This window comes from Malania oleifera, chromosome 1 (assembly GCF_029873635.1).
Source record: "Malania oleifera isolate guangnan ecotype guangnan chromosome 1, ASM2987363v1, whole genome shotgun sequence".
Classification (NCBI taxonomy): Eukaryota; Viridiplantae; Streptophyta; class Magnoliopsida; order Santalales; family Ximeniaceae; genus Malania; species Malania oleifera.
Genome location: NC_080417.1, coordinates 147,302,707 through 147,316,202, shown reverse-complemented (window position 1 = coordinate 147,316,202; position 13,496 = coordinate 147,302,707). Strand labels below are relative to the sequence as shown.

The 13,496-nt window shown below is 34.9% G+C and overlaps 1 protein-coding gene across 1 annotated transcript; it reads left to right on the top strand.

Annotated features, from left to right (window-relative positions):
* The first annotated feature begins 3,300 nt into the window (after positions 1–3,300).
* LOC131163165 (protein FATTY ACID EXPORT 5-like) lies at positions 3,301–12,915 on the top strand. The gene is made up of 3 exons (XM_058119882.1): positions 3,301–3,740; positions 9,857–9,944; positions 12,698–12,915. The coding sequence occupies exons 1-3, from the start codon at positions 3,542–3,544 to the stop codon at positions 12,768–12,770; spliced, it is 360 nt and encodes a 119-aa protein (XP_057975865.1). The 5' UTR covers positions 3,301–3,541; the 3' UTR covers positions 12,771–12,915.
* Positions 12,916–13,496: the final 581 nt, after the last annotated feature.

The window sequence follows — 13,496 nt, the reverse complement described above, 5'->3', positions numbered from 1 at the left end:
TACCCCCAGTACCCACAGATCTGGATGGAGTATGTTTATGGTTATTATGGATGTTTTTAAGGAAAAAAATAAAATAAAAATATATTTATATGATAAAATAGGCAGGTCATTACATTTATTGTTTGCCCAATTTTACTATGCGTAAATGTTCAGTCGACTGGGCCAGCAAGGGTCAGTCGCCTGGACAATTCAAAAATCGGTTTTTCAATTTGTTTCCAAAATCTTTTGTGTTCCTTTATATTTGTCAAAACACTTTGAGACTTCTGAAAATATTTTTCTAGGTTTTTCAAAATATGGTCTCTAAGTCAATGATTTATCCTAATAAGTTTCAAAGAATCCATATTGACTTTTGAATGAAGTACTTACATAAAGACTTTCTTGAGACTTAAAAACGTTCTAAGTTCAGAGTCTTCATGTTTGTCTTTTGTTGAGTCCATCTTAACTTTGTGCTTCAATACTCTTTTAAGCTTTCATCAAATCATCTTTGAATCCATGCTTTCATACTCTTTAAGCTTTCATTTTTCAACTTGTCATTGGAATGTAATCTTTCAATAAGACTTGTGATCACTTAATCTTGAACTCATATACTTGATTCTTGAAACATTATTACTTTAACCAAAACATGTTAAATACCCTTGATTTGTTATCATCAAAATAGGATTCGTAAGTCATGTTAGGCCAACAAATTAGTCTCATTCAAATAATGATTACTATGAAAGAAGTTTAAACTTTTGTTGTATCGTGTGTGTGTGTGTATGTGTGTGTGTGTGTGTGTGTGAATATATATATATATATATATATATATATATTTTGATAACTCGGGGACTCCAGTCACCATCACGCCACTTTGAACATTATATGGTGCAGCACCAAATCGGGGAGGTAAAAGTTATCCGCCCATTGACATACCCCTTGTAATTCACCGAGGTAAACTCTTAAGGGGGAATCGACCCGTGACAAAGGAGTCACCAAAATCACAAGTCGCTCTTATCACTTGAGCCAACCCAGCTGGCCTTTGTCGTATCATATATTAATTAGTTAAAGATACAAACGTATACATTATTGAAAAAAATCATTAAACTTTGTTTGTGTAATAAGGACGACTATGATTGCCGTTATTGTTGTAGATATGAAGGTTTTTTTTTTTAATTGTCTATGTTTTTTACGCTTCAAAACTCAAATAAATAATGATTTATTTGATGAACCAAATATCTTTTAATCCTTAATATCATTAAATTGTGAAAATCATAATTATCTATAATAACATTACTTTAAACAATCTATGTTAGATTACTCAAATAATTCATTTATGGATCTATCCAAGAACAAATTGAGTACTAAAGATAATGATAGATTCATATTTTTTATAGATAGTCAAATTTAGTATAACCTATGAATGGTTGTACTATTGTAAGATATTAATTCCATTAGTCAATATGTTTGACAAAATGAGATTATCGTGACGATAAAAATATTTACCGACTCCACTAAGTCTACTTTCAAGTCATTTTCTCTAAAATAAAAGGAGGAAAACGAAAGGTAAATTATATTATTTGGCATACACTTGCATATAAGTTTTGTGTCAAATATTTTTTTTTATTAAAAAAAACCCATAATTTCATACAAAGCTACAAAAACAGTTGACTTGAAGTTGAGAAATTTCAAAGTGGTCATCAATTTGAAAATTATACATACATACATATATATATATATATATATATATAAACAACAAAAATATAAATATAAAGAGATCCAATAAGTGAAAATCTAGTATTAGTAATGAACTTAGGCTGTTACTCAGTCATATCTACTATTAATTAAAGGAATTATTTTGAATCAAATTATTCATTCAATCATTCTTTCTAAAATATCCTAAATTTATAAATTATTTTTATTAAAACATTTAAAAACAATGAGTATATAAGTAATTTAATTAATTAATTTTATTTAATTTTTTAAAAAACTTTTTTAACTTCCAGTATCTTCTCCCTTTTCATTTCCTGCAAACCGTTTTATCTTTTCATCATCTTTTCATGAAACTCCTTCAGTTCCCCCAAATTTTATAAATTTTTCTTCTGAAAAAAAATCACTATGTAAATTTTATTATACCAAATAAGTTTCAAAAATCAATCAGCCACTATCACTGTCCAAATTTAAAATTTACCATAAGCATGTAAATCTCATCACTAAAAAATACATCCCCTCTCCTTTTTCTATTTCTTTTTCTAGAAAAACGTAACAATTTTTTGCCGGGGCATGTAGCGTGTGCCATGGCTATTTTTTTTAAATTTGATTATATATATTCAATCTATAAATCCTTTCTAATTAAATTATTTAAAAATCCTGAGTGCATAAGTAATTTAAATAAATTAAAATTTATTTTAAATTTTTAAAAAATCTTTATAACTTTCTTCTACTTCGTTTTATTCCAAACTATTGTTCTTCAATCATCTTTTAATAAAAGGATCAATGATATTGTATTTTATCAAATAATTTTTAAAATTTAAAATTCACCTCTCTATTTTTTTTTTTTTTGAAAATTAAGAGGATATCTAAAATCTTATCATCGTTTAAATTCAAAATTCATTGCAATTATTTCAATCTAATCACAAAACAAACCCAATTCCCTCTTTTTTTTTTAACTTGGCAAAATTCCTAGCAAAACATAATAATTTTGGGTGTGGAGGCTGTGGGAACATACCCACAACTAGTATATAATATTTTTAATAGTTTTAATTTAAGTAGAAAAACATATCATGTGGAAAATGATAAATTTTCTTTATATTATAACAACTTCTTAATTTAAACTTCGAGAACTTTGTGAACGAAAATTTTATCCTATCTGAAAAATTTTGAAGTTTTAAAATTATGAAATTTGAAATTTCAATTCTTAGAATTTGATTTTTGAATCATAAAATATAACTAATATTTGAATTTTTTTAAAACAGATGTTATTGGCACCCCTCTTAGGTTTTTTTTTTTATTTAAATATTCTCATATATAAAGTGAAAATCAAAAGAATTTCACTTTAAAAAAGTAAAAAAAATCATGAAGTAAAGTTGTTATTTAATATATTAAAAAATAAAAACAAAGTCGCATCGATATTTTTAGAGCGCCAATAACATCTCTCCCTTTAAATGAAATTTATCCAAATCATTCAAAATTTAAAAATTATTATGGAAAGGTTTATATATTGATTTTAAGCTTAAACAGTTAACTATAATGAATAAAACTTCAAATAATTTTCAAAAAAAGATAATTGCCAAATTCAATTTACCATATTACTTGGGTGCAGTTAGTATATTAGTTGGTACTAAGGGGAGTTGGTACTGTACTACTGTGGGGGCTCTGACCAACGGCACTCCACACGCCCCTCCACACGCCCTCTGTAAAAGCAGTTGACGCCTTCACCCACAACCAAGGCATTTCGCAGCCCACCGCCCAAGTCTATCCCTCGCCTCTTGATTTCCTCCTTGATCCCTCAAAACCTAGCTTAATTCTTCCAACACCCTGATTTTCTTCGCAGACCCATTTCACCAAAATGCACGATTTCTGCTTTACGATCCCATACGGATTGATAATGGTGGCTGGAGGCGTCATGGGGTATGCTAAGAAGGGAAGCATGGCTTCCTTGGGCGGCGGTCTGGGCTCCGGCCTTTTGCTCATTCTAGCTGGCTTTTTGAGCCTCAAAGCTTTCGAGAAGAGGAAGAATTCGTTCTTTGCCTTGATTCTCGAGACGGGTATGTTTCATTTCGGTTCCTCGAATAATATGTTGTGTTTGTTTGATGATGGAAGTTAGAATCTGTTCGGGAATCGTCAAAAAGGTTCTGAAATTCTTCGTTTGGAACTCATGGAAAAGAAACGAGCTTGTGCAATGAGACTCTGATTGTGTTTGTTTAAAATAAAAATTTCTAGATTATGTGCGTGAATTTATGATCTTGGTAAGTCTCTTGCATACTTTGGAGCCGGCTGATTGGATATTTAAGGATAATCTTTGGTGGTTTTGAGTTGCTTTGAATGGCAGTTTTCATCAATATGGTATGCATTTGTGTTCAGACTTTATTGGTTAGATTTATTATCTGATTTGTTGGTGCCAGTTTAGATTATTGCAGAAGTGAAGGTGATGGAAGTTCCTTATGCAGTGATCTGGAATTTAATATTTCTGTTGTTTGCTAGCTTAGTTTCATCCTTTGATATTTCTGTAATCTCATGGTTTTTTGTGTCACAACGACCAGTACCCCATGTAATTACAGCACGTGTTTAGTTTATCACGTCATTCTGATGTTGGCTGTGATTTCACTTTGTCCCGCATGTTTTGTAGTTCCTATTTGTATGAACTGCCCTATTAACCTGATTCCAATAATTTATCTACTGACTTGTTAACTGTGATGAACTGACCGACTAGTCCATAGTTACAGTTATCTTTTCCCTACCATGATCACATATTCCATATCGCTTCACCTCCAGGATACCATATCTGTAGAAAAATACTAGTCCAGATACCTCCACTTTGGTGAAGATTTATTGTTCCATCTCAATTTTCCAATCTGAATTGGAGACTAGTCCACCTGTCCTACGTTACCAGGTTACAACAGCGAACATTCTATAGTCTACCCTGCAGTTGCTGCTGGTTGTTGGCCTGTAAAGGCAATGGGATTTTGCACTCCATTACAGCGTTTATTCCACGACCACTTGTGCTACCAACACGATGTCTAAAGATTTGGCCTTGCTGCCTTGGCATTACATTTTCTACGATGCCTACAGTATTTTCCATTCTGAGCATTGTGTTTAGGTTGTGTGTGACCTTGACAATATCTAGCCCGCATACTCCTATCCATCAATGTGGCTTGGGTGGCTTTTGTAAGGCAATGTGGCACTAAGTGTGTTATAACTTAGAAGGCAAACTCATGATTAGGCATGTGCCTCTATGAGGTCTCTGTGCCTTGAATGCTTGCGGACTTTAGTGGTTTAGCTACATGTTTCATTACACAATGCATGGTCTGCCACAATGTACTGCCTATAACCAAACACAGAGTCATTTTCAGTTGTTATTGTTGGGGTGACTGTGTGCATGCCACATTGTTTGGTAGGGAATAACTTAAGCAGATTTAAACTATTTTCTTTCAGCTAGGAAGAAACATTCATTTGTCTAAAGCAATCATACAATACTCAAACTTCTTCTAAGGCCTTTATATAGGACTATGTGGAATATGATGTAGATCTTCATATGAGTCAAGAGATGGAATTTGTTATGTGAACATTCCGACCCATTTATCTATCCCAAAGAATATATTATATTAAGTTTCTAATCGATTGGAACCACTTATTAGGAAAAATAGTTTGCGATTACTTATTATTAATTCTTTTTCAAATAAGTACTTTTTTTTAGAAAAATACATTTTCAAAAAATACTTATTTTCCTAAAAATAAAAAGTAGTTTGGAAAAATACTTTATAAATTAAGTACTGATAAGTGTAAGCTAAACACTAGTTATCGACACAGGTGCTTAATTTAAGTGCTTTTCATAATAAGTACTTACTTTTTAAAATGTTCTAAACAGGGCTAAATCAGATCTGAATGGTATATCTATCGCTTGATTTTCCATCCACTGCATGAGCTGCACATAATGTTCCCCAGCATTAATCTCTAGTGGCCTTTCTATCACCTTTGCAAAATTGTCACTTCCATAATCTGTTCCTTCACTACATGAGTGAAGTTGTAGGCAGCTAGACTGTTACCTTGTGACTCTCAATAGCCCCTTCATGGGCCGATGGTTGCTGCCTCTAGTCAATTCAAAATCTAAGAAGAGAATCAGCAAGTTACAGCACAACCGCATTGAGTCCAGAAAATTAAACTTGTTATGCTTGTTGGCTGAAAGGTTGTGTCTTAGTCTCTTCAATTCTGACATATAAAGCATTAACCTTCTCTTCTAACCATATATTTTTGGATGACTGAGTTTAAGAACTTGAGTTGTTACCCCAACACCTCAAATAAGATTGTTGAGAAATGTCCATTATAAGAAGCATGAGGATTGCCTCATGCTTGCATGTTGAGAAAAGTTCTATTGATTGATAAAATGCTTGGAGAAAAATCCATATTATCCGCATCTTTTGGGTAGGAAAGAAGTTCCATACTTTGATGTTGCATGCATGATAGTCATTATGGAAGGATTGATTTGCCCCTGATGGGCCATTAAGTTGATTTTTAAACTCTCCAATCATCTGCTCAGAAAAGGCAGAGGCTGTACAGCTGTATTTGTCTTATTCCCTATAGTGGGGCTGTTGTAGTACACAAGACAATTTTTCGTACTGACATCAGCATCCTCTTTCAAGCTTGGAAAGACAAGGACCTGCTATTGTCTTGGTTGGCCTGCCCATAGGGCATGGCATGTTTCTTTATGTGGCTGTCATTTCAAACCACACCTAGTAATACAAGAGTTGAGCAACCACTTTACCTAGAAGCTTAAGGTCAAGTCATGGGCAAACAATTTCTTTTGTAAATAGAAAGAGTTTTATTAAGAGGAGCTATAAGATCCTCAAGGTAATAAAGGAAAAGAACAAACCGAAAAAAAACAATGACAGGAGAAAAAAAAATCAAGCAATAGCCTAATATAGCCAACGAATCTAGCTGTATATGTCCGAAAATGCCATACTGCCAGAAACCCTGCAGAGAAAACCCACATGGATGACCAAAAAAGACATTATGTGCCAGCTCAAATCAGAAGATGAAGCACAAACCCGAAAAAATCTGAGAATTTCTCTCCAGTCTAAGTCTCCATATAAAAGCGAAAAGGCAGTCTGCCTCAAAATGCTTGCATTGTTTGCCTCCCAAGCCTCTAAAAGCAATCAACAAAAAACCTTCCGAAGAATGAGGACAAACCCAAGGCTCTCCCAACAAATCAAAAAGTTTGTTAGGTAAGCACCAAATCACAGCAGTGAAGGAATAAATGTGAATCATGATCCTCACTACTAGCATAAGTGCATAACACATAATACATACATCTGGACAGAGGGCCAGATTTACAAGAAAAAAACTCAGTGGAAATCAATGGGCAAACAATGGATAACACCCACTATGGTTAATTTAGGTGTAATCCCTAGGGTTTAGAGGTCATATTTAAAGGTGTTCTCGGCCTTAGGTTAAGTTCTGGCTGTTGGATCAATTTAATCAAGAAAATTCCGCGCGTATCCGCGCTGAACCGACGTTCTGCGCGAGCGACCTTTAGTGTTTTGGACATAACTTTTACTATAGAACTCCAAATTGGACGTTCTTGGTGTCAACAGAAAGCTAAGAGAAAATCCCACAACTTTTATGTTGAACACATTTTAAGATAAGAAGTTATGGATTAAGAAAAATGCCCATCAATGTGACGTCAGAAACATGAAGAGAATTTTTATGCTACGTACACCTTTCAGTGTTTTGGCCATAACTTTTTCTATACAATTCCAAAATGTACATTCCTAGTATCAACAAAAAGTTAAGAGAAAATCTCACAACTTTCATATTGAACACATTTTAAGATGAGAAGTTATGGATTGAGAAAAATGCTCATTTATACTGTTCGATTAGCTGGCCAGTCAACTAAGTTATGGATTGAGAAAAATGCTCATTTATACTGTTCGATTGGCTGGCCAGTCAACTAACCCCTTTGTAAAAATTAGTTTTTTCCGTATTTTAACTTCAAAACCATTTTAAAACATTTGTATAAGTTAGGCATTTTATGAAAAAGGTTTTCCATGTTACTTGGAGATCCTATGGTCAATCTAAGGTCATATTTGAGCTCCCAATTATATCTTATGAAATATGTAAATACAAGTGGGGCTAAACACACATTACAACTGAAAATTTGAGGTATCTTTATCCTTTTGCTCTTTTAATTTCATGGAATATGTCAGGTCGTATGTGCTTCAAGTTTCTCATGGCTTCCATAGCATTCATATCATCCGTGCGTGCTAAATAATGATCCTGCTAAAAGGGCTCAATGCACAGATGAGATAATTGTGTTTTGTCATTATTAAAATGGGATTGGACTTGAAAAGTCAACATAGGTTGTGGGTGAACAATGTATGTCAAGCCATAACAATGAGCTTGCTTCCTATGGGACAGATATAACCCTAGCTTTTTGCGATGGTGTGACATCTTATGTGCTGTATAAATTCAATAAATATGTAGGATGGGATAGCCAAAAACTTCTTTTGTTATGCGTTTACTTTATTCCATCAGAGTGGTGAACATGGGAAAAAAAAAATTAAATAATTTTGTTGTTATATGGATCGAATAATTAAGATGCACAGCAGGAAAAAAAACAACAAGTAAATGAAACACAACCAGAACAACAACAACAACAAGATTTACGTGGTTCAGCAAAGCCTACATCCACGGAAGTAATGACACACAAATTTCACTATAGAAATCACAAAGTACACAATAGACTTCTCAAATGATCACACACATCTCAATACATGGCCAGAATGACATATATAACACTCTCTCGGAGGTTTCCCTCCATTTACCCAACCATCCCAACGTTCAAATTCAAAATTAAAAAAAAACTGCTCGCAGCCCGGAACTTCTCGTCGACAAGAATAGGGGATTCGTCGATGAGACCAAGAAGAACACTCATCGACGAATCATTCCACTCGTCAACGATCCCATTTTTCTGTTTTCGGTATTTCAGAAACACTGAACTTTTGGGCCTCTCGGGATCTTCTTGTTGACAAGCACAGGACACTCGTCGACGAGTCCTTGCTGTCTTCTCGTCGACGATCACAGGGCACTCGTCGACGAGCCCCTGCTGTGCTGCCCCTTCATGTTTTTCTTTCTTCTTTGTTTATGAAATCCAAAGTATAAGAGCCACACCACAAACAACAAATTTTAATAAAGAACTTGAGTTGTTACCGCAACACCTCAGATTAGATTCCATCAGAATGATGAACATGGATGTATAAGATAGCCAAAAACTTCTTTTGTTATGCTTCTACTTTATTCCATCAGAATGGTGAACATGGCAAAAAAAAATATTAAATGATTTTAATAAAGACTTTGAGTTGTTACTGCAACACCTCAAATAAGATTGTTGAGAAATGTCCATTATAAGAAGCATAAGGATTGCCTCATGCTTGCATGTTGAGAAAAGTTCTATTGATTGATAAAATGCTTGGAGAAAACTTCTATTGTCATGCGTCTACTTTATTCCATCAGAATGTTGAACATGGCAAAATAAAATTAAATTAAATGATTGATATAACCCTAGCTTTTCGCGGTGTTGTGACATCTTTTGTGCTGTATAAATTCAATTAATATGCAGGATGGGATAGCCAAGAACTTCTTTTGTTATGCTTCTACTTTATTCCATCAGAATGGTGAACATGGCATAAAAAAAAAAAAAAAAAAAACCCACCATCCTTCCCATTTCTGTGTGAGATTCTTATATGTCGAGGTGACCTGCAGTACCATGAGCCATTCTAACTCATGACCCTCCCCCAACCCCACGCTGTCAAAGCCATACAAAACATCAACAGAGCAGCTCATGATTGCTATCCCTTATTGATAGTAAATATAATGATTTAGTTGCGACTATTCCTTTATAGTGTTACTATCTATGTATTTAATCATAACCAGTTAATGTAAAATGAACATTAAGAAAAAAAGGCAATGCTAATATGAAGCTAATAGTTATTGCCCCAAAACAAACCATCCAAGAAACTTAAGGCTTAGTTGTTGTTGTTGTTGTTACATAACAAACCAAAGGGAAAATAATAGATCCTTTTTCTCATTCTTGTGCTTTCATTTTAGTGTTCACTGTTTGATTCTTAATATTTGGTATTCGAGCTGATGCCTGTGCTTTTACAAACAGTTTGTGCAGCTGCAGTTACATGGGTTATGGGGCAGCGCTATATGCAAACCTCTAAGATAATGCCTGCTGGTATTGTTGCTGGGATCAGGTTAGTAGAGGATAAATCCTCTCTTCTGTATTTTGTGCTCTTCATCCTTTGGATAATTGAGCTTGTGTGTGTGTGTGAAGTTAGCAAAGAAAAATTCATAGAATAGAAGAAGGGGTTGCAACCCAATGACAAAAAGTGTGTACAAATGTACAGAACCCATAAAATTGAGTTTTATTACCAAATAGTTTCTTTTTCAAATTTTTTTAATGGGAATAGCTGCTTTTCAAAACATTTTACAAGAATGGGTGTGTTTGCATATTCAAGATGTGAAGTGGGTATCACTGAAAAATGAAATTGCAGGTTGAACCTGTGATTATTGACTTCTTTTTTGCTGCACCCCTTTTTGCTGTACCAACCTGCAACAAGATGAGTTTGTGGATCTAGGAACACACTCAAATGTCAAAACAAACTGACACACTGAAGCAGCTGTGGACACAAAAATTGAGTCCTTCACATCTTTGACCATATCTAGTCGTGTTCCTGTATTCCTCTCCCCTCTCCCACTTTCCCCCAAAAAAAGGTAAAATCGATAGCTGTAATCAGAGTAATCAACAGCATGAGCTCTCTCTCTCTCTAGATACAGATCTCTCTTTTTCTTCTTTCCTTTTTCCCTGTGTTACTCACTGCCTAAACAACGAAGCACTACCCCTTCTCTGAGTTGGGGACTGACTCTACTGCCCAGATGGCTTCTCTGCCCCATGTAACTCCTGCAATGACAATCCCTGCAACTGGGTCGGCATCTCTTGCGGTACAAGATAAGTTGAAAACCCTTATTATTTTAAAAGAACTGTTCTCTCTAGCTGACCCAACCGCATAAGAGTTCTGATGAATCACTGCAACTATTCCCACAAGGCCTCTTCCTTTTCTCTTGTTCTTAATCAGATTCACTCATTCTTGTTACTGAAGAAACAATAATAATAATTCAAACATGAGAAACAAGATTCCTTCCTCTTCCACTCCTTGCAAACCACAATTGTCCCATGAAAATGGTCTCTTCATGGCCACAGGACCATAACACAATGCAGGATTCTACATTTATGAGCAGGCTTTCTTAATTCTTTCATTGAACTTTTTGAGGATTGAATGTCTACTGAGGAATTCTGTTTCTCCAATTGAGGCACCCATATTTATTAATCTGCAAATACCAGCAATGAAACTATTGAGTTGTGGCTCATATTAAGAAGGTTCCTAGTGGGGAATTGGGTTCAGCCCCAAGCACTCCATACACAAAACCTCTTGATATATGAATGCTCAATAGTGCGGTGGGGGTTAGCACACTGCTGTACTGTGAGTGGGTCTTCGAACCTCTGTTCCCTGCAATGTATTGCTGGGCCTTTCATATATCAGGAGGTTTGGGTATGGAGCGCTGAGGACCAAACACAGCACACTGCTGAATGCTTTGGAATATGAGCCACAACTCAACAATTTTCATATATATTTTGAGGACTAATTAATATAGATTGCTCAAATGGACAACTGCATTCCCTTAAGGCAGCTTTGTTAATTCTTTAGTGCTTCATGGACATAGGCGTACTGCCAAACCATGTAAATTTTTTTTGTTGTTCTTTTTTGTTGCCTGTGTATGCATAATCCTAGGGCATATTCACCATAGAAACTGAAGATTCATTGCTCAGATGGTTTCAGTTGCTAGAGACACTTAGCTGGAGAGTAGTGGAGACACAATGCATTAGTAATTAAAGACCTTTGGCCCAGTGACTGTAAACTTGTGCATGAGACTATTCTGGAAAATCTGGGCCAGCTGAGCAAGCTCAAGAACAATTCTTTGAGAGAGAGAGAGAGAGAGAGAGAGAGAGGAGAGAACCTGCAAAAGAAATTGCAGGTTCAGCTGGCCCAGAGAGGTGGTTGAACCTGCAATTTTTCTGGGCAAGACTGACTGCTATTTACCTTTTTATTTTTTCCCTCTTGTACAGCTGTAATTGAGGCTCCTTATTTCTTTTTCTTTCCTTATTTTTTTTTTGGAGAAAGCATGAACCTATGATTTCATTTTTTGGTGAAATTAGACCCAATATTATAAAATGTCTCAAAAAACATGTACTTTGGTAAAAAGTTCCAAAAAAACAAAAACAATAGTTTCATCAAACACTCCAATAAAATCAATGGTAGATTGAATATGGTAATTTTTTTAGTTGCCAATAGCTTGAATACATGGATTACACATTGGATGCATTGCATCTCTGTAACATCACAACTATATCAACTTACAGTTTTCTCCACTATTGATTTGTGTGTGCATGTATGTGCGCACATGTTGTGTAAATTCTTATTGGTCCATTACTTGTATTTTCAGCATAAAACGATGAAACTTCTATTCATCAAGGGTTAAGGAAAGTGAGAGAGAAAATAAAATATTTTGGAGCAAAATTTTGATTTTACACATTATTAGCAGTTTATTTATCTTAAGTTTTAGTCATATTAGAACAAATTTTATTTTTTTTAACAGTATTTGATAAATACAATGGAAAATAGATTTCCTTCTTATGTTCCTTTAACAAAATCCTTATTCAAGTGGAGCCTTAATATTACATTGCTGATGAGATGGTTAAAAATGTTAAATTTCCAGTTTTTTTTGGGGTTTTCAACCTTGTGTGCTGGTTCTATACCATGTTCTAGAGAATCTTGGCTTATGATACAGCATTGCATTCATATATTTGGATTTTATCATTTTAGTGGTTAGAACAATTGCTAGTCTTGCACACAGCTAATTAATAAGCCGTCTCATTTTTTCTTTGCAGTGCTCTCATGACTGCTTTTTATCTGTACAAGATTGCAACTGGTGGCAACCACATCCCTGCCAAGGCTGAGTAATGGTGAAGAGAACCTAATCTAATGCTCACATGGTATGGTTGGGATACATGTTTCAGATGATGCTTCCATAGTAATGTACTGGTATTAGACGCCTTGCCATGTTATAGTGAATACTTCATTTATATATATTGGACCAGTTGGTTTTGGTTTTGGTTTTGCACCCAAGCAGGGAGTATTGATAGAAGATTTATTTTATTTTATTTTATTTGCTTGGTAAAGATGAAACAGAAACAACAGAACACAAAACCAAACTACAAAAAACTGCCCAAACAGAAGGCAAAAGACTTAAATTGAAAACCACTCCTGATCTTATATACCGCCCCTTCCCTGCAAGCGCAACAAGCCAATTGGACAAAAGCATGAGCTGCCGAATTAGCAGCTGTAGGCACAAAAGAAATTACCACCTCTGCTGCTGGAAAGAGGAACTTGAGAGCTTAGTAGCTTACTCCATAACATACCTGCAATTCTAGGGGGCAGGCCATTCTCCAGTGAGAACCTTCATAATCAACTGGACATGCAGCCTAAGTAATATTGAATGCAATATCAAAGTTGAACCTTTATGCAGTCTGTTGGTGGGAGAGTCCAAACAGCAGGAACCACCTCCTTTGAAAGATTCTGCCAAAGAAAACTTGCTAGAAACCTCAATACATTCTGAATTTAGAGAGATAATCTGCCTCGATCAATGATCTTTAACCTCTTCCTTTTGGAAGACTATCCTAGGAAGGT

Coding starts and splice junctions, on each gene's coding strand:
- LOC131163165 (XM_058119882.1), top strand. CDS start 3,542: ATGCACGATTTCTGCTTTACGATCCCATACGGATTGATAATGGTGGCT. Junction 3,741..9,856: donor TGCCTTGATTCTCGAGACGG/GTATGTTTCATT, acceptor TTTTACAAACAG/TTTGTGCAGCTGCAGTTACA. Junction 9,945..12,697: donor GGTATTGTTGCTGGGATCAG/GTTAGTAGAGGA, acceptor TTTTCTTTGCAG/TGCTCTCATGACTGCTTTTT.